The 24,516-nt window shown below is 36.6% G+C and overlaps 1 protein-coding gene across 2 annotated transcripts in view; it reads right to left on the bottom strand.

The window, feature by feature from the left end:
• Window positions 1-24,516, bottom strand: part of srgap1a (SLIT-ROBO Rho GTPase activating protein 1a) — a 247,898-nt gene that overhangs the window by 13,397 nt on the left and 209,985 nt on the right. For both annotated transcript variants that reach the window (XM_028810489.2, XM_051920184.1), the window contains one exon: window positions 17,901-17,980. In XM_028810489.2, the coding sequence (XP_028666322.1) occupies window positions 17,901-17,980 (80 nt within the window). The remainder of the gene's footprint in view (window positions 1-17,900; window positions 17,981-24,516) is intronic.

Raw genomic sequence — 24,516 nt, forward strand, 5'->3', positions numbered from 1 at the left:
TGACTCACAGTTGCCTGACGAGATAGCAGACAATGACTCATGAATTATTCACGCACAGCCTGTTCCCATTCTGCACTGAAAAAATCCCAGGGGAGACTCATCAGCACAGATTGACTAAGTGCTAAACCATTTTAAGAGAATGTTGTTTTTATGTTCCAACACTACATTGGTTGAAGGAAGCAGCTAGAAGTTATTATGTAAAAAAGACGAATTCAAGTAATGATTCAATAATAATGTTTTAGTATTATTTGAAAACAATACAAAATAATTTAATGGAATTATTTTAAAATATATTATGTCATTACCAAATAACAATTTATATAGTTTTCGTGTAAAGAACAAAAACATTTTATTTACATTTTTACTGAAGTTGACTACTGCTTCTTCAGATTCGTATAGCTCAATGTGCAAAAATGTAGCAATTTTTACAAATAAACAGTGTTAATTTAGTTCATCAAGCTTATCTGATTAGCTAAAATGTTCCCATATCTCATCCTTTTTCCTTTTAAAGCTGTAAAGGTCCCTCATTCAGCATGGCTCTGGAGTTTATTCCACATTTCAATGAAAGAACTTGCATATGCAGAGATGTATCATGGGTTCAGTCTTCTATGCACGTCCTTTAATTTCTACCAGTGTCTTTAAGTGCTTTACTTATAACTCAACTGTAACAACTGTTATGGATGAGCTTTCTCGATGCTTTATGATGGCACTTGCATTGTCAGCACAGGCTTTGAGCTGCTAGACAACTTGGCACTAAAAATATTATGCTGAAATTGTAGAAATCTGTTTTAATATGTACATTTTATATACTGTACATCCTCCCTGTGTTCTGTCAGCTCCCAACACACAACACTCCAGATCCCACTTCCAGGCTTTTTAAATTCACAGTTAAAGTTACAATGAAAAGAAAAAATCCTGCTATTCTCATTCTCATACACATGCAAGCAGGAAGCCACTCCAGTTTGTTTTCATCTGATGTGCACATTTTAAAACTATGGCAGCATTTTCAAACAAGAGAACAGAAAATTGAAAAAAGAAAATCTTGTAAGTCTTGTAGATCTTGTAATAATTATGAGCGGCACTGAGTGCTCTGGCAGTCTTTTTTAATTAGGTGCATGTTGATTTCCTTTGTTAAGCCTTTGTTTTGTTGATTGCTCACAGACAAGGCAACTTTCAACTGTGCACAATACAAATATTCAGATTTCCAAAAGTTCTAAAATTTGCAGTACACAAGTGCATAAATTGGTTAAACTTTTCAATGAGCTTTCATTAGCATGCTAGAGATTAAAAGTTCATGTAAAAAAGAGTTTGATTTTTAACAAGCATATTTTTAGACACCATACACCAAGAGGAACAGCACCCTCCATTTAAATGGAAAAAACAGTACGGAAGAGGTAATGTGAAGATTTTTTTGAAGTTCAGCAATCTGAATTTCACTACAAAAAAGGACATGGTGTCACAATATTGCTGTGTAAAGTAACTGCACAGACATCGACAATGCTTAGTGATGTGCAAAACAGTCAGGTTTTACTTTACATACAGATATGTGAAAAGTGCTTCTCACTAAAATGAGGTTTTAAAGTGTTTTTTTGGGTGGAAAGCAACAAATATTGCTTCCTAAAGGTGATTCTACAGCTGAAACTTCTGTCTCCTGCCTCAGCTGCCATCCAACGCTGCCTCGATCTTTAATTGCTGCTTCTATGTGGCTCCACATGCACTTGTCTGCCTCATGAACTTCCTGCCTGCACATTTACACTCTCGTTTCCACTATGTGGTCAGACCATCCATGCTCACTTATTCCCAAAGCCAGGATCCTTCTAGTGGCTTGCCAGCAGCCACATACAGGGGTTATACAAAGGTGTGAAGTTCTTAAAGGTGTCTGCTCTCTGACTACACCAACATTCTATCCTCTCTCTGCACTAGAATATAAGAAAAATAGATTGAGGATGAGATGAAAAAATATGTGCTAATGGAACAAATTTCCTTTGTGACAAAACACAATTTGTTTCTGTAAATCAAAAATTCAGTTTCATCACTAACAATCATCATTCCCTGGAGAAATGGACAAAAATATGCATTATTTTCATATGTGGGATCCCAGACACTGCATAAGACTTCTGTTTTCCAAATTTTGATGTAACTATTAACAATCAAAAGATTCCTTACCAGAGAAAAGTCTACAGATTATCTGTATCTGCAAAACTGTTAAAGTACAGTAGTAATTATGAGGGACGGTGGTTTCTTCTGTCTTATCAGATTGGTAAAAATACAACTGGTAACTGGCAGACTCTTAATTTGTGAATCTGTTTTCTGAAGCTTTATATATTTCTTATATTTATATATATGCGTTCCTTAGAAAGCTACTTGGTATTACTAGATATGGTGAATGAATACCACTAATTTATGTTTTTTGAATGTGTTTCAAGGGTTTCCCTTTAATGTCTAACCAACAATAAAACAGAACCAATGCACTGCTGTTCAGTTCATTTATCTTCACCATAGTGTAAATGGACAGGACGAATGATCTGCTGTGTATAGTTTGTGATCAAGTCAGACAGCAGCATCAATGAAGAATAAAACTGTCCTTTCTATTATGTTAGAAATAGCTGAGGAGGAGGACAAGCATTCCAATCGGGAAAGGGGATAATTTCATACCCAGAACGGAAGCCTGAGATGAACAACAGTCAGAATTGTCATCAGAACAAGAATATAACTTTGTGTCCAGCCGGTATCCAATAATGGAAGGACCAATGATAGCCAGAAGTCAGGAGCAGTTCAATCCCCCATATGCCAGGTGCCAGTGGTCCTCACATGGGAACCCAGACAGGATAACCACAGGGGTGCTTGGGATATGGAGTCTGGAAGTGCAACACTGTTGGAGTCTCTACATTCTAATAGAGGGTACTATCAGGGGAAGACCTTCCTACTTTTGTTATGACCTGGAAGTACTTCCCAGAAGACATGGCAAGGCCCTGGAGGCATAAAAGGAAACCCATTGCCTTACATGGATGAGTCGGAGTCGGGAGACAGCAGGCAATACACAATGGGAGGACGAGAGGAAGAAGTATTGTTAATTATGGTATCATTCTGGCTGATCTTTGGAGGGGTGATTGTGGAGAAGTGCAGTTTAATAAATGTTCTTTATTTTAACTTAAAAGTGTGCTGGGCATTACTGCATCATGGGGCTCAGTGGCATCTCCTACAGGTTACAATGTATATGTCTTAAATATCTGAAAAAAGTAAATGCATGATTCTGGCAATTAATTTTATTATCCTAATTATTCCAAGTTGTTTAAAGTTTGTGATGCAGCCATGTGTTATCTTTGAAGTAATACTATTAAACTGCACACTAAGCAAACCGCAGTAAACCTATTGCCCTCCAGTACCAACATGCCAATACCTTCATGCTGGTGGTTGTTTATCACTTTCATAAACAATATTCTTTAAAAGACTATAACTTGAATATCATTAAAAAGGCCAATATCTTCAATAGAGAAATACTGTATATCTTACTTCAATTTTTCTTGTAATGTAACACAATTCATTCTTCTTCATCTTACTAATGTTCTTTGGAATTCATGTTTGGGCAAACAATAAATGTTGCTCAGTTTACTCAATGATGCATCTCATTTCTACAAAAAAACGTCTAACTATCTGCTCAAGTGATTTTCTAATTGTGGGAAGGCTATCTTGACAGTTTGTTAAATATACAGATGCATCATTTGTAATTGCTATGATCAAATTGAACTTAATCAGAAAAACAAGATACTGTGCATTTAAATAATTTTTCAAAATATGCACTTAAAGTATTTAAATGTGTATGTAAATAATGTAGAGCTTTCAGTAAATTGTTACATGGTGCATTCGATAAAACCTCCCTAATAGATCAGAAGAGTATGGTGCAAGTCATACTGTCATTGCAAGACTGACGCTCATATGATTTTCTGCATTCCTTTCTACTACAGTAAGTGTCTTGTAATTGTTTGGGCTGTACGGTAACAATAATCCAATTTAAAGCATGGCTGATCAAACTTTAAATCTGTGGATTGGTAATATAAAGATGATTGCATAGTAGTATATTTCACAATTGCTGTGTGCATACTGTGTATTACTAATTTTCTGGAGAACTTGAGTATTTTTGCATTTCATTAAACTTCACTTAACATACTGAAAGCCTGACATTGTGAAAAAAACATAATACAGAAAAGGGAGAAATACTGTAACATATCGCCTGAGCTAAATTAAAAGAAATATGCCACATGCTATAGGATTTTAATTTATCAATTTCAGCATACAGACTGAAAGATGAAAAAATGAAACGCCTCCAGACTTGTAAGTGGTATTCAGGAATTTATTTTCATCTCAGCAAGATAGACCTCTAATAAAATGTGTGTGTGGAATACTTTACTTTGGTGGCAAAGGCCAAAGTTACCCACATTTACAGTATACTAGACATGATCCTTTCATATCAGGCATGATTATAAAACAAGGCATTCAAAAACTGACCTCATTTACCCCTTTTACAGAGTTTAATTTAGCTGGCTGACCAATATTTTTTTACAAAGTGAATTTTGCAGGTTTGCCAACACTGAACATAAAACAAACTAAAGAAGCACCAAATGTTGGAATCATCTATTTCTCTCACTTACCTTGGTTGCCCAAAAAATCATACAAAACTTTCAATACATAACTCAAAATAAACAGGAAATATCTTACAACTTTTACCTGTTTTTAATTTGAAACGTCCTGCTTGCTACTCCAGGACTGAGTTAACTAGGCTATCGAAGATGGCAGAGAAAAAAGTGGAAAATACAACTGAGTAACAAATCCATCTAGTTATCTTATACAGATGTTCAAACAATTATATTATAAAGCACCAGCAATAAAAAAGCATGCTTGGCAACCCTTAAAAAGACTGAAGTACAATTTCTGACAAAATATGAGGTAATGCTGAAAATCAGACCAAATACATTTTTATGATACCGTATATTGTTATATCTAATATGATAAATAAGTTCATATATTTGAGCTTTTTTGGTTCAAGTGAAACCATTTAGCTTCAAAACTTTGCCGTACAACATCAAAGTGGAACTATTATACAGAATGTTACTGTTTAGGCATTTCAATTCAGTGAGCTGGGTTTCTTCTCTGTCAGATGTGCTTGTTCTTTTAAATAATGGCTGAGCCTTGCCAAATATATTTCAGGTGACCTACATAGGGATTAGTAACTGAATGAGTCATTCTACTTTACATGCAATGGACTTTACTCACTGCAAGAGCCAAAAATGCAGACAAAACCCACATCTCTTTGTTACTGCAATTGAGAAAAAATATTGGGAAACATGTTTGTGAAAAGCAAAATGAAAAGAAATGAGGTGTTTGTTTCTTTTCTTGCCTTTTTATTTCACATTGTAATTGTAGCAGATTAGTAACTACATAACTATTAAGGTTTTCTCTTTATTTCCTATAATCAGACAGCTGCTGCATTCATTGTTCTTTAAAAAAAATTACAGAATGATTTGTTACAAATTATAAAAGAAAAATCCAGATATCCGGAACAGGATTTTCAAGAAGATGAATTTTCTTCCTAATCTTGTTCGAATGTCATTACCTGGTAATTAAGAAAGGTTTAGTCCCTCTAACCAATGCCAGTGTCGACTTAAAAATTTTGAGGGCATGAAAGGATTTTGTTTTACTGAATAAAAAGGCTGTCTTTCTTTTTCTTTCTTTCTTTCATATATATATATATTATATTATAAATGCACACACGCACATGCACACACACACACACACATTCTTGTTTTGTCCTATCAGTTTATTTATTATACAAGGGGAGCTTACAAAGCTGTCATACACTTTTTTAATTTACTGAATCACATTATGAGGACCCAACAACAGGAACACGACTTATATTTTCTATTGTTTCCCCTTATTTCATTTCCCTCTGCTTCTACTTACTGCACATCTTGGAGCTTATCTTCTAATGTCTTCAATTTCTGAATATCATGAAATGTATTATGCACCGTAAGCTTAGTTGTAACAATGGCTTTGATCATCAAAGCCCACCAAGTTCACTGAAACATTAATTTTTTTTTTGCCCAGCATAAGCATTAGCAAATCACACAATAAATACAGTATATGTTTCCGCCAATGTTTTGTCCTGGCTTAAATATATTATTGGTTTATTTAATCTTTTTGTTGTTTTTTAAATTTAATTCTGTATTTTATGTTATTAACTCTGTTTTCTTTTCTCTGTGCTACATGTAGCTAATATTGTAATATTCAAAATTTGCTTTCAATATTGTGTTACAGTCAGGGCCGGATTTATATGAAAAGAGGCCCTAGGCTATTCCACTTATGAGGCCCTTTCACCTTCCATTTTTAAGTTTGTAAATTACATGAGAGATAATAAAATTTTGCTAACAATTTGAATGTAGGCCCCTCTTGATCTTGAGGCCCTAGGCTGAAGCCTAGTTAGCCTATAGGAAAATCCGGCCCTGGTTACAGTACAGTAATCCCTCCTCCATCGCGGGGGTTGCGTTCCAGAGCCACCCGCGAAATAAGAAAATCCGCGAAGTAGAAACCATATGTTTATATGGTTATTTTTATATTGTCATGCTTGGGTCACAGATTTACGCAGAAACACAGGAGGTTGTAGAGAGACAGGAACGTTATTCAAACACTGCAAACAAACATTTGTCTCTTTTTCAAAAGTTTAAACTGTGCTCCATGACAAGACAGAGATGACAGTTCCGTCTCACAATTAAAAGAATGCAAACATATCTTCCTCTTCAAAGGAGTGAAGCAAACAAATCAATAGGGCTGTTTGGCTTTTAAGTATGCGAAGCACCGCGGCACAAAGCTGTTGAAGGCGGCAGCTCACACCCCCTCCGTCAGGAGCAGAGAGAGAGAGAGAGAGAGAGAGATAGAGAGAGAGAGAGTTTGTTTTTCAGTCAAAAATTTATAAGTGCCCTTTGAGCATTTAAGTATGCGAAGCACCGTGCAGCATGTCGCTTCATGAAGCAGCTGCACACAGAAGGTAGCAATGTGAAGATAATCTTTCAGCATTTTTAGACGAGCGACTGTATAGTCTAGGTGTGCGAACAGCCCCCCTGCTCACACCCCCTACGTCAGGATCAGAGAGAGTCAGTGCGAGAGAGACAGAGAAAAGTAAGTTGGGTAGCTTCTCAGCCATCTGCCAATAGCGTCCCTTGTATGAAATCAACTGGGCAAACCAACTGAGGAAGCATGTACCAGAAATTAAAAGACCCATTGTCCGCAGAAATCCGCGAACCAGCAAAAAATCTGCGATATATATTTAAATATGCTTACATATAAAATCCGTGATGGAGTGAAGCCGCGAAAGGCGAAGCGCGATATAGCGAGGGATTACTGTATTCTAGGTTTGTATGTTTTAGTTTGCTTTATCAATATACTGACCCAGTGCCACTTGACTAGGCAGCTGAGGTACCACCTTGCCTATTATTTGCTTTTGGATTTCAAGTCCAGTATTTGCTCTCACTTATTTTAATTATTGGATTTCCTGGCTTTTTGAAAACTGCTTCCTTAAAGGAAGTGCTTGTGGATTGCAATTCTTTTTTCTTCTTCACCTTTTTGCCATTTTCCTGCCTTGTCTTTTGTACTCTTTTTAGTGCTCATTAAATTTCTTGATTATAATGGAACTTTGTTTAATTTTGAATTTGGTCTAGAGGTTTTGTGGTTTTCTTCTTCTCATATTTTGTGAACTACAAACTAAAGCCTGCTATTTGGGTGAGGCTGCTTAGTGTAAGGACAATTTCAAGGGCCCAGACTTGAATTATGGGCAGGAGTGGACTTTATTTGGGTTTTTAGAAGCCCGTCACTCCCCTTTTGTCCTTCGTGGAGGCAGGAATCCACAACATTATCTAGGGCTACTGAGATTTTGTGGTCTTTTCAAAGGATATTTTCACAATTTCACCATTATAAAGTGGTAACACTTCCAGTTCTTGAAATGTTATATACAAATGTCAGTTTTCACCGCAAAAGTTACACAAAGGATATACTGGCAAAGTTACATAACAAGTCCTCTTATTAAATTGTAATTTTTTTAAATGTGTTAAGAATCCAGATGACCTGTTTATTTATATATGGAGTTGCATGAGGTTTGTAAACTATTAGCTCTACTAGCAACTATTAAGGTGCAATAAACCAAAGATGAACCAAAAAATAAAAGATTTCATTAGGTACAGCACAATGAAAGGTACTCAATAAGGAAATGTTTATAAAATTTCAGCATGTACATTTTTATTGCAATCCATGGCCTTTTAAGTAGAAAACTAAAGTCTTTAGTCTAGAAATGAATTAAGAATGTTTTACCCCTAAAATGTTCCTGTATGAAAAACAGCATTACTGTGCAGACAGCTCAGTACTTTAGTTCTACCTGATAGCTGTACAAATTAAAAGTACATACTGAAAGTGTCACACCACAGCTCTTCTAAATCACAGCTGTAGCTAAAATGTAACTTCAGTGGTATCATAGCTTCAGAGCAACTATTCCACCATCCAACCTTCCATCCATCCATCCGTTCGTCCGTCCATCCACCCTTCCATCAAAACCCACGGGAAGCTCAAGCCTATCCAAGCAAGCATAGGACAAGGCAGGAACGATCTTTGGACAGGCCAACTATAATATTTTTACTCTTTCAGCTGACAAGCTTCTCGTCAGTCTGCCCTGGCTAAAATTAACACAGTTCTGAATGGCAAAACAATCTGCCACCACTTCATAATAAGATGTTGCCTTGCTTCTATGTGTTACTTGTATGACTGCACATTGAAACTTTATGGTACCTTCCTATGGCATGATGGAATGTTTCAAGAAGCTATACATATAACATTTAAAAAGGTTCGAGGCGTAACACAGCATCAGTTAACAATTAAATATGAGACGAAATTTAAGAAACATAATTTCACATACAGGATGTTGTTAGTATAAAGTTTGAATTGCTTTTTTTATTGAACAACCTGACTTGGAAGTTGTTGCATGTACATTTCAATCAATCCACAGCACAATTTTCTAGAACACTGGATTGCACCTGTTCAGGCTTGAAGTCTGCGTATACAATACTGAAGGACAATTCAGGTAAAATGAAAACTGCACGGAAGTAAACAGGAAAGGTTATGATCACTTTGTATATTTTAATAAGTCTCAATGTGAGAAACATCTGCGGCTCTCCTAAGTTCAAACTGTAGCTTTTTTGTTTCCTGTCAATCTTGTGTGACGATTACAAAAACAGCAATGATCCTTGCAGATGATTTGTTTCACGGATTTTTTCAATGTCTGTCGCATGTCTCTAAATAAAATATCCATCTGTATTTAATCTGGACCTCAGGGCAATTTGCCAAAATTAGGTGCTATGTTACTTTGCTGGTTGACATGCAAAGGTGACATCTTACTAAGGCATGGAAAAATGTATCTTTCCTTTATAGTTGCTGGCAAAGCTAAGCTTTTACTAGAATATACAATTCTGAAATGATTCTAGTTTTCTAGGGACAGCCGTCAAACACAAAATTTACATAACATGGTGTGTGTGTATTTGTGCATGCATAACCCTAAGGGAAGTAATGCTAAATTACCGTAATAAATACTGGACTCATTCATGTATTATTTAAGCATGTGTCATCCATGAAGAGGTTCTGGTAGGTACAGCAGCACAGTTCACAGTTCATATATGGAGAATTCAGTGCAATGAGGATAATTTTCTTTATATTGCTTGATTACTTTGTCTACAGTATAATGGTTCTGAGGAGAACATTATGTTATCCTTTTGAGAAACACATTTTGATACTCTCTAAAATGAATGTTTTGTCTTTCGATGTGTAAAGAACAAGGTAATCAGTGAGTCACACAAATGTTGCTTAGTCTAAAACTATTACACTGTTAATTACTGCAATGTTTACCTCTTTGGAAAAGAGACAGAAGCTCATTTCATGCCTCAAGTATTAGATGGAGTTTTCAACTCATGTTAGACTGAAAAGATAATTGTGCAATATCCCATATGAAAAGATGTGCTACCAAACGGTTTCTTCAGAACAAACTGCTATTAGAAACTAGTCAAGGATTAAGCATGCACAGTTTATTAGCCAGGGGAATACCTCTAGTCCTAAATAATTAAACTCTGGTGAATATTTTAGCGGCCTAATGTACTAACTTTCCTAAACCTGGTATTCTTCATTTAAGAGTACTGGAACAAACCATTAAATGGTTGAGTTATAAGACTACTAATTTCCACCCTATACAGAAAGTGGGCAGGATGATATTCTTTTATGAGCCGGCTGATCCATTACAGAGAACTGTTGTCTATTCCGGTGCTTTTCAACCGAGGGGGGAAACAACCCACTAGGGGGTGCCAGTAAACTTGCAAAGGTGCTGCAAGATGCACAAAAATAATTATAGAATAGCAGCAAAACACTTAAGTTACAGCAGGGGTGTCAAACGTATCTTTTTAAGGTAGACTGCTTCATCAATATTTAAAACATGTTACACAATGTCCGCAATAATTGTAGCACCTTGCTCACATGATTGATGTGGCACAGTGCTGAGAAAGAGTTGAATAAGCTTGGGGATTGCCTGCTATGCAAATAAAGATCATCAGTAGGAGCGTTGGGCAGAGTGGAGGAAGATCAGCATTAATCAACAGGGTGGACAGAAGAGTGAAGAGAGGCAGTCTCCCGAAAAAAGAAAGACAAGGGATCAGGTGTGGAGGGTGAGTGAGCTGTTTAGTGGAAGAAGAAAAATATGTTCAATCAGAAGGAAGACAGCGGTGATCAAGAGCACTATACAGATGTCAAATGCAGGTGTTGCTTCACTAGGCCGAGAAAGGTATATGTGGTGTGTCTGAGTCCAAGTAAAGCCAGGGACGGCAACTTGCATTAGCTGGCTAAATGCCAACTCTGCTCAGTTAAGGCATCTTCAACAGCCAGAACAGCGGGGGAGACTGCACATAGCTCACAGCATTATTCTTTTTAACCTGTTCTCTTCCTCCCATTCTTATTTCTTTCCCATTTTGAACCTTACAACCTAACCATTTTTTTTCTTGTTTGACTACATTTGCTGATTTGCGTGTCTTCCATTCTTCTACATACGAAGCGGTCACTACAAAATATAGAATACATCAATACATAATATAACAGCCTTCCAGTTACACCTGTCATTACAATGCATCTCTAGTCCACACAGAGATCGGATGGATGCACGTCCCACATATGCACAGCAGTTTTGCATTTAGCTACTAACCTGTAGTTGGAATGGAAACTGCCTCCTTTTAATGACCCAGCAACAAAAAATGTGACATAACACACTGTTAAGAACTTTAGAGCTTTAGGGCGATGGCCCTACATGAAGCTTCTGTCTTTTCCTTTGACTTAATTGTTGTATACAAAGAAAAGACGCCTTTGAATTTCCGCTCATGTTAAATGTGGCAATCACTGATGGAAACATTCCAGTCCATAGGATTAACAAAGTAGCCTCTGTAATGAAGTTATGAAAATCTGCCACCACTAATTCTGCACTTTACAAATTACTTTTGATGTTTTCCTTTTAGAAATACGTAAGCATTTTATTCTTAATTTAACCCCTTGTAGGCGATTGTTGCAAAATTGCTTCAAACCGCTTCCAGCCTGAATGCAGCTGAGGTAGCGTATGTATCCCGTCAATGCTGGTCGATACATATTCAATAGGTACCAAGGATCGTACTGGAAGCACTGGTCACACCATCTAGCAGTCGCAGTGAAAACTTCATCCACCTGATGGAAGTGAAGTGTTGGTGTGGCCGTGCACGTGAATTTTGGCTGTTAATTTCGAGAAATTGTCCAAATTTGAGGAAAGTTGTAATAAGATAAAAATACATGTCAGCTTATTGTATGCTTGTGTGCTATATTCAAATTAGCAATCTCCCCTTAGTTTATCATCTGCTTGACACCAAAAACACACATTTCTTTTTATATATAATTGCAAATAAATTTAGGCAACAAAGGGTTAAAAAGTAATACTTAAGCCCAGTGAGAAGTAAACAGCTGTTGTTATCGAAAATATCTGCTGTACTTTGGTAATTACTGGTTATCATTTATCCATAAAAATACCCACTCTCTTTATGTTATGATTAAGAAATTCAGGCACAAGTAAAATACCTTTTATTTAATAAGAAAAAGACACACAGGCTGTTTTTTTAAATAGCCTGTTAATTTTGCATTATGCTTTAAAAAAAAAGCACAAGTAGCAAATACGCTTTTATTAATGAATGTTATCTGTTAATGAATAAAGTTAAAAAAAACAAGCACCTTGGTGATGACCGCAGCAAAAGTACAAGTGGGGAAGTATCATAATCTGTGTAGGGGGGCTCTCACATATTCTTGAGGTACACTGGGTGAGGGACATTGGAAGAATAAAGTTTGAGAACCACTGGTCTATTCCATCACCACATGACACAAAGCAGGACCAGTCTGCAATATTACACACTCTTAGAAAATAATTAATTCCAGTCTAATTTAAAGCAATGAAACAGGAATATGACCATGACTGAAATATTACCTGCTATATCAACATGCTGCCCTTAAGCAGTAGCTATTTAAATATTTGATGCAAAGAACACAATCACAGTGATCAATGAAAGTATGGCATACTGACAGCTCTTTCTCTAGCATTATTCCAGAGGTTGAAGGTGACATAACACCGCTCACACTTTCAAGACAATGTAATGCTTCAAACACTTGCTTCAAAAATACAGGAATAGAGGAGATGTCAGAATCAAAATGGAGTTCACGTTTTTCTGATCTTTGTACAGGGACCTTTCCTTTTTTTGCATATGAATACAATTTAAGAATGTAAATGAATACCTGACAGAAATAAAGTGCACTCACACAAAAAACACATGGAATCATAACTTAGCCTAACAGCTGTACCTATGGAACACAGAATAAATGTCTGAAAACTCATACAGATATGGTGACCTTTCAGCTTGACTTTGGAGCATAATGTCTGTACAATATCATAAACATACTGCAGGAGCAGTATCAGCATCAGTATCAGCTCAGTGATATTTGTTGGACTAGTCACTACTTTTATATGTTAGAGCTGTTTAGTCCTGGTTCTCCAATTCCCACTGCTGTTGTAACATTTTACAACTTTGTTGACAACAAATGATCATGGAACATGCTAGACTGCTCGTTGCTATGCCAAATCTGGCACAGGCTTAGATAAGCTGTGGATTTTGAAATGCCTTTCTTCATACAGTGTTAATCAAGGTTATTATAGTTTTGCCTTTTTATATTAGCATTTATTTCTATATTATTTTGACCTTACTTGGAAATTTTAGTTTAGTTTTAGTTTTCCTTCATTGTGTATTTTTAGTTTTAATTTTTTTATTTCACAAAGACATTTCTATTTTAGTTTTATATCTATTAGTTTCAGTTTTACTTTTAGTAATTATGGTATGGTTAAAGAGCTACTATGGAGTTTAATTTTGTGTCATAATCTGACAGAACTGTACACTTAACAGGTTTGGATATGATATGAGTTTAATGTTAGTGGAAGTTTACTACACTTAATTGTTTACTATCTGGTTTTGTTTTTGTCTGATAAAAGCAAGCATAATCAAAACCAGATGCTAAATATGAACAATTTTATACAATTTTATAATTTTTAAAATATTTTCTGTCATTTTTGCTGAACAAATGTGTGCTGACTGTTGGCACTTTTCTTCTTTTCCTTTTCGTGCCCAGAATGGGCCAATTTGTGATGAGATTTATGTGAATTAATTTAAGGTTTGAGGGTTTTTTTCTCTAAATGTATACCACACACAACATAGCATTCTCTTAGATAATGTGCATACAATTAATGCCTTCAATATTGTATTCAAAAATCTCCCATACTGGGCTTTGTTATTTTCAACCAGCCATACTGGTCTCAGGCAAATACAATTTATAGACAGAATTTTGCCACCTGCAGGCCTGAAAAGATATCAAATGTCAGAAAATGGATTCTACTGTATTCTGACAGTGTGATCATGAAAATCATGAGGGCTTAGGAAAAACAGAGCTCTTAGGCTTGAGTCAGTGTGTAGACCCCACCTAGCTGTATTGAGGGAAACAAGCATGTATTGTCAAGATCAGGGGTAGTGAGATTTGAATAGCCCATGCACTACTGAGCAGAATAAGAGCAAGTAATAGATGTATGGAAAACCACAAAATGACAGAAATAGCATCTGAGATTAGGAGCAATATATACATTTTCTAAACCTGTTTATCCAGTACAGGATTGCAGGAAACCTGGAACCTATCCAAACAGCTTTGGATGCAAGGCAGGAAAAATCCCAAGCAGGGTGCCAGCCAATTGGAACAATACTATATATATATATATATATATATATATATATATATATACACAATATGTATGACATGGCTGATGTTAAGAACAAAAAGAGCATTATATCTAGACTATCTATTTTGAGAGAAAAAGAAAGACTGAAAAGAAGGAGACAAATATTTTAAAACATAATTCTGCCACTGGATTATTTTCGCAATGTCAAGTATTTTGAGCTGTGAAGGTAAAACTAAAAAAAGATAAATCAATAAATACAGAATAAATACAAAAACACATTAGTATGTTTAGTTTTTCACCTACCTTCCTGTAATTCAGTAGAGACACTGCCAACTCAGGAATTTTACATTTGTATCGCTTCGTTGTTAAACAAGCTTTTTAAAGCAAAAGTGATTGGTCAGCAACAATATGCTGATCTTGTATGATGACCTAGTCAGTCTCTTGATCAGTACCGTTTTATTTTCAAAAAGGATTTCTCCTGTGCAAAGTGGCAGGTGAATTACTGTCAATAAAATGCATACACCGAGGAAATAAATTGAAACGTTACTCACATGATATTTTCTGTCCGTACTGTAAAGGTTTTGTTGACCAGCACATTCCTACTTCAGGTGTTTGAATTACATCTTAATATACAAGAAGCATGAAGAAACGTGGCAGCTCATCATAAAGGACATCAGACTCATATGCAACCTGGAATTTGGCTTAGTGTGTGCTGCTGTATTAGTTGTTTTGTACATACTGTACCTTGGGCTCAGTAAGGATTACAGCTAACAAACCATCATATATGAACAGGCTGATATTCTGTAAAGGATTATCTGTATCTAATACTTCTCTCTAGAACCCCAAGATCCAGTGGACGAAAGCTACTGAGCACATTCAAAGCAAAATCATCAACTTGGTATGCTTCACTAACACTTGAACCAGAATCTATTATGCTGTCACTATCAGCTCTTAAAGAACTGTCACCATTATCACACAGTAAGTCACATTCTTTGTCACACGCTTTATGTGCCCGTATTCAGCTTGGTCTGTCATTGCAAATGCTGTGTGAACACTCACACTCTGTTACCAACTGCAGGTCACTGGATGAATATGTGTGGGTGGCTCATGGTGGATAACTTTCCGTTTTAGAGTTAGTTATAAGGGTTAAAGACTAACAATTGGAATATTTATTCAAAACAAAATATATGAAATTTTTATTAATATATTTTGATTAATTTTAAAACCCCTGCACCCCAGGTTAGCCCTTGTGTAAGTCCAGTTGTGACGAAAACTAAAAATATCCATCCATCCATCCATTTTCCAACCCGCTGAATCCGAACACAGGGTCACGGGGGTCTGCTGGAGCCAATCCCAGCCAACACAGGGCACTAAAAATATTTTTAGTAAATTTATTATTTCCAGCTACTTTCATAGTTTCATTTAGTTTTAGTTTTTCATTTCAGTTTAGTTATTTTATTTCAGTTTACGAAAATGTGTTTTTATTAATTGTGTTAGTTTTGACTTTAGTTTTCATTAACTATAATAACTTTAGTGCTAATAGTGCTTAGTGTTTTTTTTAACAATTGCTGTCCTTCTTTGCTCTTACCTCTTACCTAACTCTTTCTTTTCGCAGGTCTAACAGTGAAAGTGTCTTCTTCTGTTGGACAATTATTGATATAACTTAGACCATTACAGTAAAGGTTGTATGTAGAGCATGGTTTGCTGATAACTTATTATTCTTCATCATCAAAAAACATGTGAAATCACAATGAATGCTACTTTATCCTGGAGTTTATTTAGATCACAGGGAAATTGTTTTTCAGGAAATAACAAAGTTCCAGCTTTTGTGCTACATTGTTTTAATATTATTTTCTATTGGTTCACCAAACAATTTAACATTAAGCGGCAGGGCTATTTGATAAAGCCTGTGTCAGTTAACAGTTTTTGTACTATTATGAAACACCTTAATACAAATAATATTAAACTGAAACAAAATTTTTATATGCTGTTAGTTTAATTATTGTTTCTGATGATTGCCCTCCTAAAATACTGAGTCATTGTATTATATTTGAACAACTGAAAAAGTATGACTACAAAGTGTTATTTCCAGCATAACACTTACTATTCAGACTAGACAAAAAACTCAGAACTGTATGTGTTATTATCCTCGACATTCCCTTCTGGAGTGGAATGACACAGCTAAACCACAGAAGACATAAGTAACTGATCATTATCACAAAATGCCAGTTATCATTGTATATACAATATACGGTAAGTACTGTGTCAGTTATAAATGATGATATAAAAATATGAACTATAAATTTTTCAGGTGCACTTCTCCCCCAGGAAATCAATCTAGTGTGGAGGAAGAATATTAATTCAGTTTTATTTCTTGCATCTTTTGAAATGTTGTCAAAATGACTAGATTTCATCAATCAAACAAATTATAATACAGTGATTCCCTGCCTATCGCGGAAGTTATGTTCCAGATCCACCTACGGTAGGTGAAAATCCGAGATATAGAAAGACCACATTTTTTTATATAGTTTAAGTCTTAAAATGCCCCTCCCACATGCTTTAAACACATGTAAACTTATTAAGGCACACTTTGTAAACACATATGATATGTGGATGTCAGGCTAAGGACATGAGTAACATCTCTCTATTATAAAACATTTTAACGTCATGCAAGACAAGGCAGTGAGACAGAAGGACAGCTGCTGTACAGGCTTTTAAACGAGCCATCTGACAAGCAGAACAAGCATCTTGGCAGAAGCAACACAAAGCCAGCACAAAGTCCACTTCTCATTAGCATTCACTCAGCTCCTCCCTTCACAACACGAAGTGGCAGGAGCGTAGCACGCCTCCGTGGAGCATTGGGGGTGTTTGAGCGAAGCGATCGAGACCAGATCATCTCAGACAGACACTTTGACGACACGCCCTACTTACAAACAATTTAAAACAAGTTCACTGATATCTAACCTAGCAGTTGTTGGAATGCTTTTGGTGAGAAGCAGAACATGCAGCTTGCCAGCAGCAGCTGCAGAAACCCAGCATATGATCCAAGCACTTCTCCTTAGCATGCGTTTAGCCCTAAACCTTCCTGCTCCTCCTTTAGAACGCGCAGAGCGACAAGCAGAACAGGCATTTTCATAGAAGCAGCACAAAGCCAGTGGCTGATCTGTCCATTTCTGCTTAGCGTGCGTTCGGCTCCCACACACAAAAAGCGAGCGGCAGAGACGCGAAGTGGCAAATGGACGGCTGCTGTGCAGGCTTTTAAGTGGTTGACGCAAAGCGCGACAAGCACAACACACAGCTGGCCAGCAGCAGCAGCAAGACACCAGCTGAACCGATCGCATCTCTTTAGTGTGCATTCAAACCCCCCCTTCACAATACGAGCAGAGTTAAAAGTGCCGCGAGAAAGAGATTTAACCACGCCCCCTAGTAATAATTATAGTATTAATAAATCCGCGATGTAACTGGGGTGTGATAGCTGAACTGCGATATAGCGGGGGCTTACTGTACTTAAAATTATTTTCTACCATAAGAAACTAAGCAAAATTACCATCTTCACTTGTATGCAGCTCTGTCCCCATGTCTTGATCAACTTCTTCCAAAGTGCCATGTTCACTATAGGGACTATCACTAAAAAAGAGTAAAGAAAAATGTAATTAAAATAAATTTATAATTAATCAATGTATGATACTAATGACTGTCTTCTTAAGTAAAATGGGATAAACTTTGGTTATTAATCTGTACTTAGAAAGCCAGTTCTTTTTCCTCAAAACTAGAAGCAAAGAATCCTCTGAATTAATTTATGTCAGAGGTCTGAACTGCCATATTTAGGTATAAAATAAATTAAACATTAAATATTGTCTGGAAACATAAATTTAAACAATGAAAGAAATGTATTTCCAAATTTAGAAATATGAAAAGAAAGTACTTTGACCTGAATGCTTATCTTATAAAAGCTTTGCTCTTACATATTTTTTGCTATAGGTACATACAGTGATTCATCAAAGATTAACAAAATCAGCTAAATTGTAACATCATCATCAGGACATTCTACTTAGGCCTTTTCTAAGATGGTAGAAATTTTAACCGTTCACCAGTTTTTGGACATCTTTCTCCAGTTCAGGGACACAGGGAACCAGAGCCTACACCAGCAGGATCCACAAGGCTGGGGCCAATTCTGGGGTGCCAGTTGATCACAAAGCACCCTTACTCATACAGGGTCAGTTTCAGTTTGCAATAAAATAACTTTACAGATTCACTTATTTATGCAAACCTTTTCTAAATAAAATAAATTAAAGTTTCATATGTAGATACAATAATCCTTTAATTTAATTAAATAAACTAACTATACACAGAAAATAAAAAACTACTCAAGAAAAAGTACAATTTAGTTACTTCTGAAAATAAAAATAAAATTAGTAAATATTTTCAAATATCCATGCTGTACATTGAAAAGTATAAGCAAAATATACATATAAAAAACATGATTTTATTTATCAAAAGACATGTTTTATATATATATATATATATATATATATATATATATATATATTACAGTGGAACCTCGGTTTGCGAGCATAATTCATTCCGGAAACATGCTCACAGTCCAAAGCACTCGTATATCAAAATGAATTTCCCCGTAAGAAATAATGGAAACTCAGATGATTCGTTCCACAACCCAAAACTATTCATATAAAAATGATTAATACAAAATATAAAGTAAAAATACATAAAACAAATTAACCTGCACTTTACCTTTGAAAAGAATCATGGCTGGTGTGAGTGAGTTTCTAAACTCTTGTGGGATTCCACCCAACGGGACGACACGTGGAAGAGCGTCCCAAAGCTATCGCAGTCTCCCAGCGCTTTAGCAGTTCGCCGTAAAAGCAAATCCAAAAAGATCGCGGACATGCTATAAGCATGAGTGATACAAGGAATAAGGAACATTATAAATGCGCAGGGCACAGTATTACTTGGCCACGACCCTGCCTGACTGCTGTGTCTGTGTATAGGAGAGTGTCAGATCACGCTACAATAAATAACCACGCTGTTGCTGTTTCAAGCTGAATAAAGCTGGTGTTGCTAAAGTACTGAGACTCAGCTTCGTGTTTTGGGGTGCAAGACAGGGGACTCCCAAGTCACAGCACACACACATATGCGCGCGCACACACACACACACACACCCACACACACACACACACAGACACAATGCTGTAGTAAACAGTATACGCTCATACGGATGTTGACTATATGAGTGAGGCCCGCCGACTCAGACGGAGAATAGGAGACGATTGCCCACAATCCCGCAGTGAGAGAGAGAAGAACCATCAGCTCAGTTGTGATCAAATGATGCTCAACAGACAAAGCGTATACATACTACTTGTATTGCAAGACCTTGCTCGTTTATCAAGTCAAAATTGATTAAAAATTTTAGCTCGTCTTGCAAAACACTTGTAAACCAAGTTACTCGCAAACCGATGTTCCACTCTATATATATATATATATATATATATATATATATATATATATATGCAGTTGGAGATCCACGAAGGGAGGAAAAAACGAATCACGTATCATAAAATAGTTTTATTCCTGAGCTTTCAACCCCTATCAGGGGTCTTCATCAGAGGATAATGCTTAGACTTACAAGAATCAAAGGCAATATATAGCAACACATTCAGTGGGGGGGGATGTGGGTTGTGGTTTTTGACTAAGTCAGTATGATCAAGAGGGGGGGGGGGGTTGTATAGTTTAATTATTGTGTACATGTCCTTCTTAAGTTGGCATATGCTGGATTTATGTCCAAGTGTCTGTTGATGGCGTTTTCATCTGATAGCCAAGACTCGGCCAACTCTCTGGCACTTTTAGTACTGGCCTTAAATTTTACTTTTACGTTGTCCCAGTTGAATGTGTGTCCTGTCGATTTAGTATGTGCATATATCAAAGATAGTGCGTCCTTTCTTCTGACGGCGTTGCGATGTTCCTGTACACGTGTTGAGATTTTTTTTGACGTTTGTCCTATGTATACAGCTGAGCAAGAATTGCATGGAATACTATAAACTGCGTTTCGTGTTTCGGCTGTTGATTTCTTGTTTTTAGCATTAAACAGGACCATGCGCAGATTGTTTGTGGGTTTATGTGCTATTCTGATGCCCCACTTGGTCAGGGTGCGTGCCGTGCCTTCTGACACATTATGGTGATACGGGAGTGAATGCCAGGTGGGGTGGGGGTTCTGATTTAAGTCGATTGTATGCTGATTCCTTTGGCGTCTGCTGTGTAGACTCCGATTAATGAATGTTTTTGAGTATCCGTTCGAGGTGAAAAGTTGGAACAGATAGCGTCTCTCATTAATTTTTGTTTCCTTGGTATTACAATGCGTGTGGACTCGTTTAAATAGGGTTTTCACGCAGCTCCGTTTATGAGATACCGGGTGGTTGCTGGCGAAGTGTAGAATCTTGTCTGCGTAGCATTGTTTGCGGTAAACACTTGTGGTCAGGGTGGTGTCACTATTTCTTTTGATGTAAATGTCCAGGAAGTTGATGTGTCGATTGATTTCTTTTTCCATTGTGAACTGGATTGCAGGGAATATTGTGTTAATATGATTGTAGAACTCATTCAGCTGGTTCTTTCTTAATATGACGAATGTGTCGTCTACATAGCGTATCCAAATTTTGGGTGTAATCTGGGATAAAGCTATGTTTTCAAATCGTTGCATTACCAGTTCAGCTAGGAGTCCAGATAACGGTGATCCCATTGGCATGCCTTCTTTCTGTGTGTAATACTTGCCATTGAAATGAAAGTGCGTTTTTTGGCAAAGTGATATTAGGTGCATTATGTCTTTGATGGACAGTTTGGTTCTTGTCTCTATGGTGGGGTCACTATCCAGTTTCATTAATAGTGTTTCTGTGGCCAGTTGGATCGGGATCATGGTGTATAGCGATATAACATCAAACGAGACCATGATCTCGTCCTCGGCGATGGATACGTCATTCAAGCGCTGTAATGCCGACTCCGCGCTGTTGACGGAATAATCTGAGTCGTCAGTTAAATGTTTAAGTAGTTGGAAAAGTCTTTTTGACAAGTTGTATGATGGTCCGCCTATTAGGCTAACCACTGGTCTGTATTTTAGTGGTGTTTTGTGTATTTTTGGGAGTCCATAAAATTCCAGGCAGTTAGCATCATTGGATTTCATTTTGTGAAAGTTCTGTACATCCAGGCGGTTACCATTTCGGAGTTTGGTCAGAGTATAGTTTATTTTATTCTGTGTAGTTTTTGTTGGGTCGTTATTTAGCTGTTGATAAGTATTAGTGTCCGAAAGCATTTCTTCCATAGCTGTGGAGTATTGTTCTCTGTCTAGGATAACAGTTGCGCCTCCTTTGTCAGCTGGTGTAATAATAATGCTGTTGTCATTCCGTAAAGATCTTAGAGCTTTCTGTTCACTTGCCAGAATACGTGTGGTTGGTTGTCTTGTGTGTAGCTGGCTGGCGACGTTGCATCTTATTTCTTGTGCCTGTTCTGTTGGTATTTTTTCAGTTACTAAGATATGTTCTAACGAACCGAGGAAGTTCATGTCAGATGCGTCCTTATAATTGAATTTTAATCCTCTGGAGAGAATATTGTGTTCTGTGGTGGAGAGCCGTCTTTTGGATAGGTTGTGTACTCCGGATTGGGGGTTGTTCATATGTTGATTTCCAGTGAGTTTACCCCATTTTCTGTTGAGTGTATTTCGTTTAGAAATACGGTTTTTGGAAGCGGTGTCCTGGATCCTTTTAGTCCATTCCTCCGTAACCATTTGCCCACAAGTTGTGATTAGTTTAGCGTGTTGCTCCATAATTACAGATCGGTAAAAGTTTCGTTGGCGGTGTGTTTCCGTGATAAGTTCATACAAAACTCGTTTAGTAAATTGTTGTATGATGGTTGACATTTTCGGGGTGTTCATTGGTGGCTTGAATCGTAGGCATCTCTGAGTTACATCGTGCCTGATGCAACTGTGGAGGAAGAAGAGTTTTTCATAGCTGTGCGCTTCACGGATTGCCGAAGTTTCCCATCGTCTAATACATTGGAGGGCTTCATGCCTGAAGGTTGTACGAATGGAAGAGAAGGTCTGTGATACGGTTTGCATATTTGCAGTTGGAGATCCACGAAGGGAGGAAAAAACGAATCACGTATCATAAAATATATATATATATATATATATATATATATATATATATATGATTATGATATGAGTAAGTGATGTGCCCGTCACTATATATATATATATATATATATATATATATATATATATATATATATATATATATATATATATATATACACAGTATATATAGTGACAGACGGCCATGGCCATTACCTGGCTGGGATGCCCACAGAATGGAACGACTGGGGGGAGAGGGCATCTGTGAGACAATACCTCCCCTGGGACACTAAAGGGTAGCCCTCCTGCATGGCTGTGGATTTCCACAGGGTACGCTGGCAGCTGGAGCTTGGTACAGCCCTACTGGGTTCCGTGGGAGCCATCAGAGGGAGCTGCAGAGCCCTAAAGTGAACTACTACCACACCTGGGAATGACTCCAGGTAATCTTAATGAGCCACCTGGAACACTCCCAGGACCTGAATAAAAGGAGCCGCCTCACTCCATTTGGAGAGCCAAAGTCAGGAGGAAGTGGACGAAGCTTGCTGGGAGAGGAGTGGAGGCAGAGAGAAAGAAAAGATGACTGTTCCGTGCTTTATGTACTGTGCTGTGAGGAGCAGAGAAAAGCATTCCCCAGCTGTAAATAAAAGTGTGTGCTGGACTGGAACAGAAACCATTGAAAGATTGCATATGTCGGTGAAATATAACTAAACATGTAAAAGAAAACCTAATCAAAGTACACAGAAGCCTTATTGATTTCAACATTTAATTCTTGTTGTAAATTAATAAAACTACATATCTACAACTTGAAAGTAATTGAAGCAAACAACATATTTTATTGTTAGAAGTACACAATTAAAATATGAGTTCAATAAGTCTGTTGTGTTTATTTACATTTTTTTAACTTTTTCATATGCGTAAACTCAGTACAAAACCTAAGGTGCAAAAGTGCAACGTCAATAGTTCTATCAAATTTTACAAATTGAATGAATTCCAAACATAAAATATGATAGAAGAATCCAGTATCATCACTGCTTGCCACTTCCCCTTGGATTTCAACATATGAAAGAAACAGTTCTTGGAAAATGCACTTGACTATCACACAGTGCTGAGATGCATGTACTTACTGAGCCAGGGAAAACAAGGAAACTGCACATTATCTACATTACTTTGCGCATCCGGATCATTACCTATAACCCCAAAAATTAGTTTTATTCTAATTGGCCACAGTAAACTCTGGATTTTTAACATAGCCAATCAATTTTACTTTCTGATCACCCATCTTAAAAATGAAGCAAAGTAAGATTGTTACTAAGTCCACTTTTTAAAGTTAAAAGTGCAAGAATATAAAAATACTTTAAAAAGTACAATTCCTCACACAATCTATTGAAGTATAATAACAAAAGTAAATATAACGTGTTACTTTCAACCACTGTTATTTGGTACTGAGTCATTATGAGCAATTAATAGTTGCAAAAATGTGACTCATCTTTAATTTGTCTACTCCATTTACACATTTGAAAAAAAGAATATAGTTACTCCCAAAGAGTTTTGCCTGGAGAATCCAAATGACCCTATCAAGAAGCAACTCCTCAAACTACATGCACAAACTGGGCAAACTTCATCCTATAATTATGTTATAGAAAATAGCTTTTGGCATCTGTGTATTTCACATATAGTATACACTGGGGTGCTTGGTGTAAAAAAGAATAGGATTTTTAACACTTATTAGAATATATAGACAGTAAATCCTGTTGGGAATAAGGGAGGAAATGTTTACCCTTATAAGAGACATAATGCACATAATAAGTAAGACAAAATTTAAAATGATTAAACTGATCGATTCTAAGTTTATTAAGATGTGCTTAAAAAGATTTAATTATCTAATATCTGTTTTTTTGTGAACCTGTATAATTTAGTTGAGGGAAGAATTTTGGAAAGTCTTAAAGTCTAAGCATCTTAAACAGAAATATGCTGTACATCATACTTCTATTTTTAGTTAACAGATACACACACGCACACACACATCAAC

This window comes from Erpetoichthys calabaricus, chromosome 1 (genome assembly GCF_900747795.2).
Source record: "Erpetoichthys calabaricus chromosome 1, fErpCal1.3, whole genome shotgun sequence".
NCBI classification, from domain to species: Eukaryota; Metazoa; Chordata; class Cladistia; order Polypteriformes; family Polypteridae; genus Erpetoichthys; species Erpetoichthys calabaricus.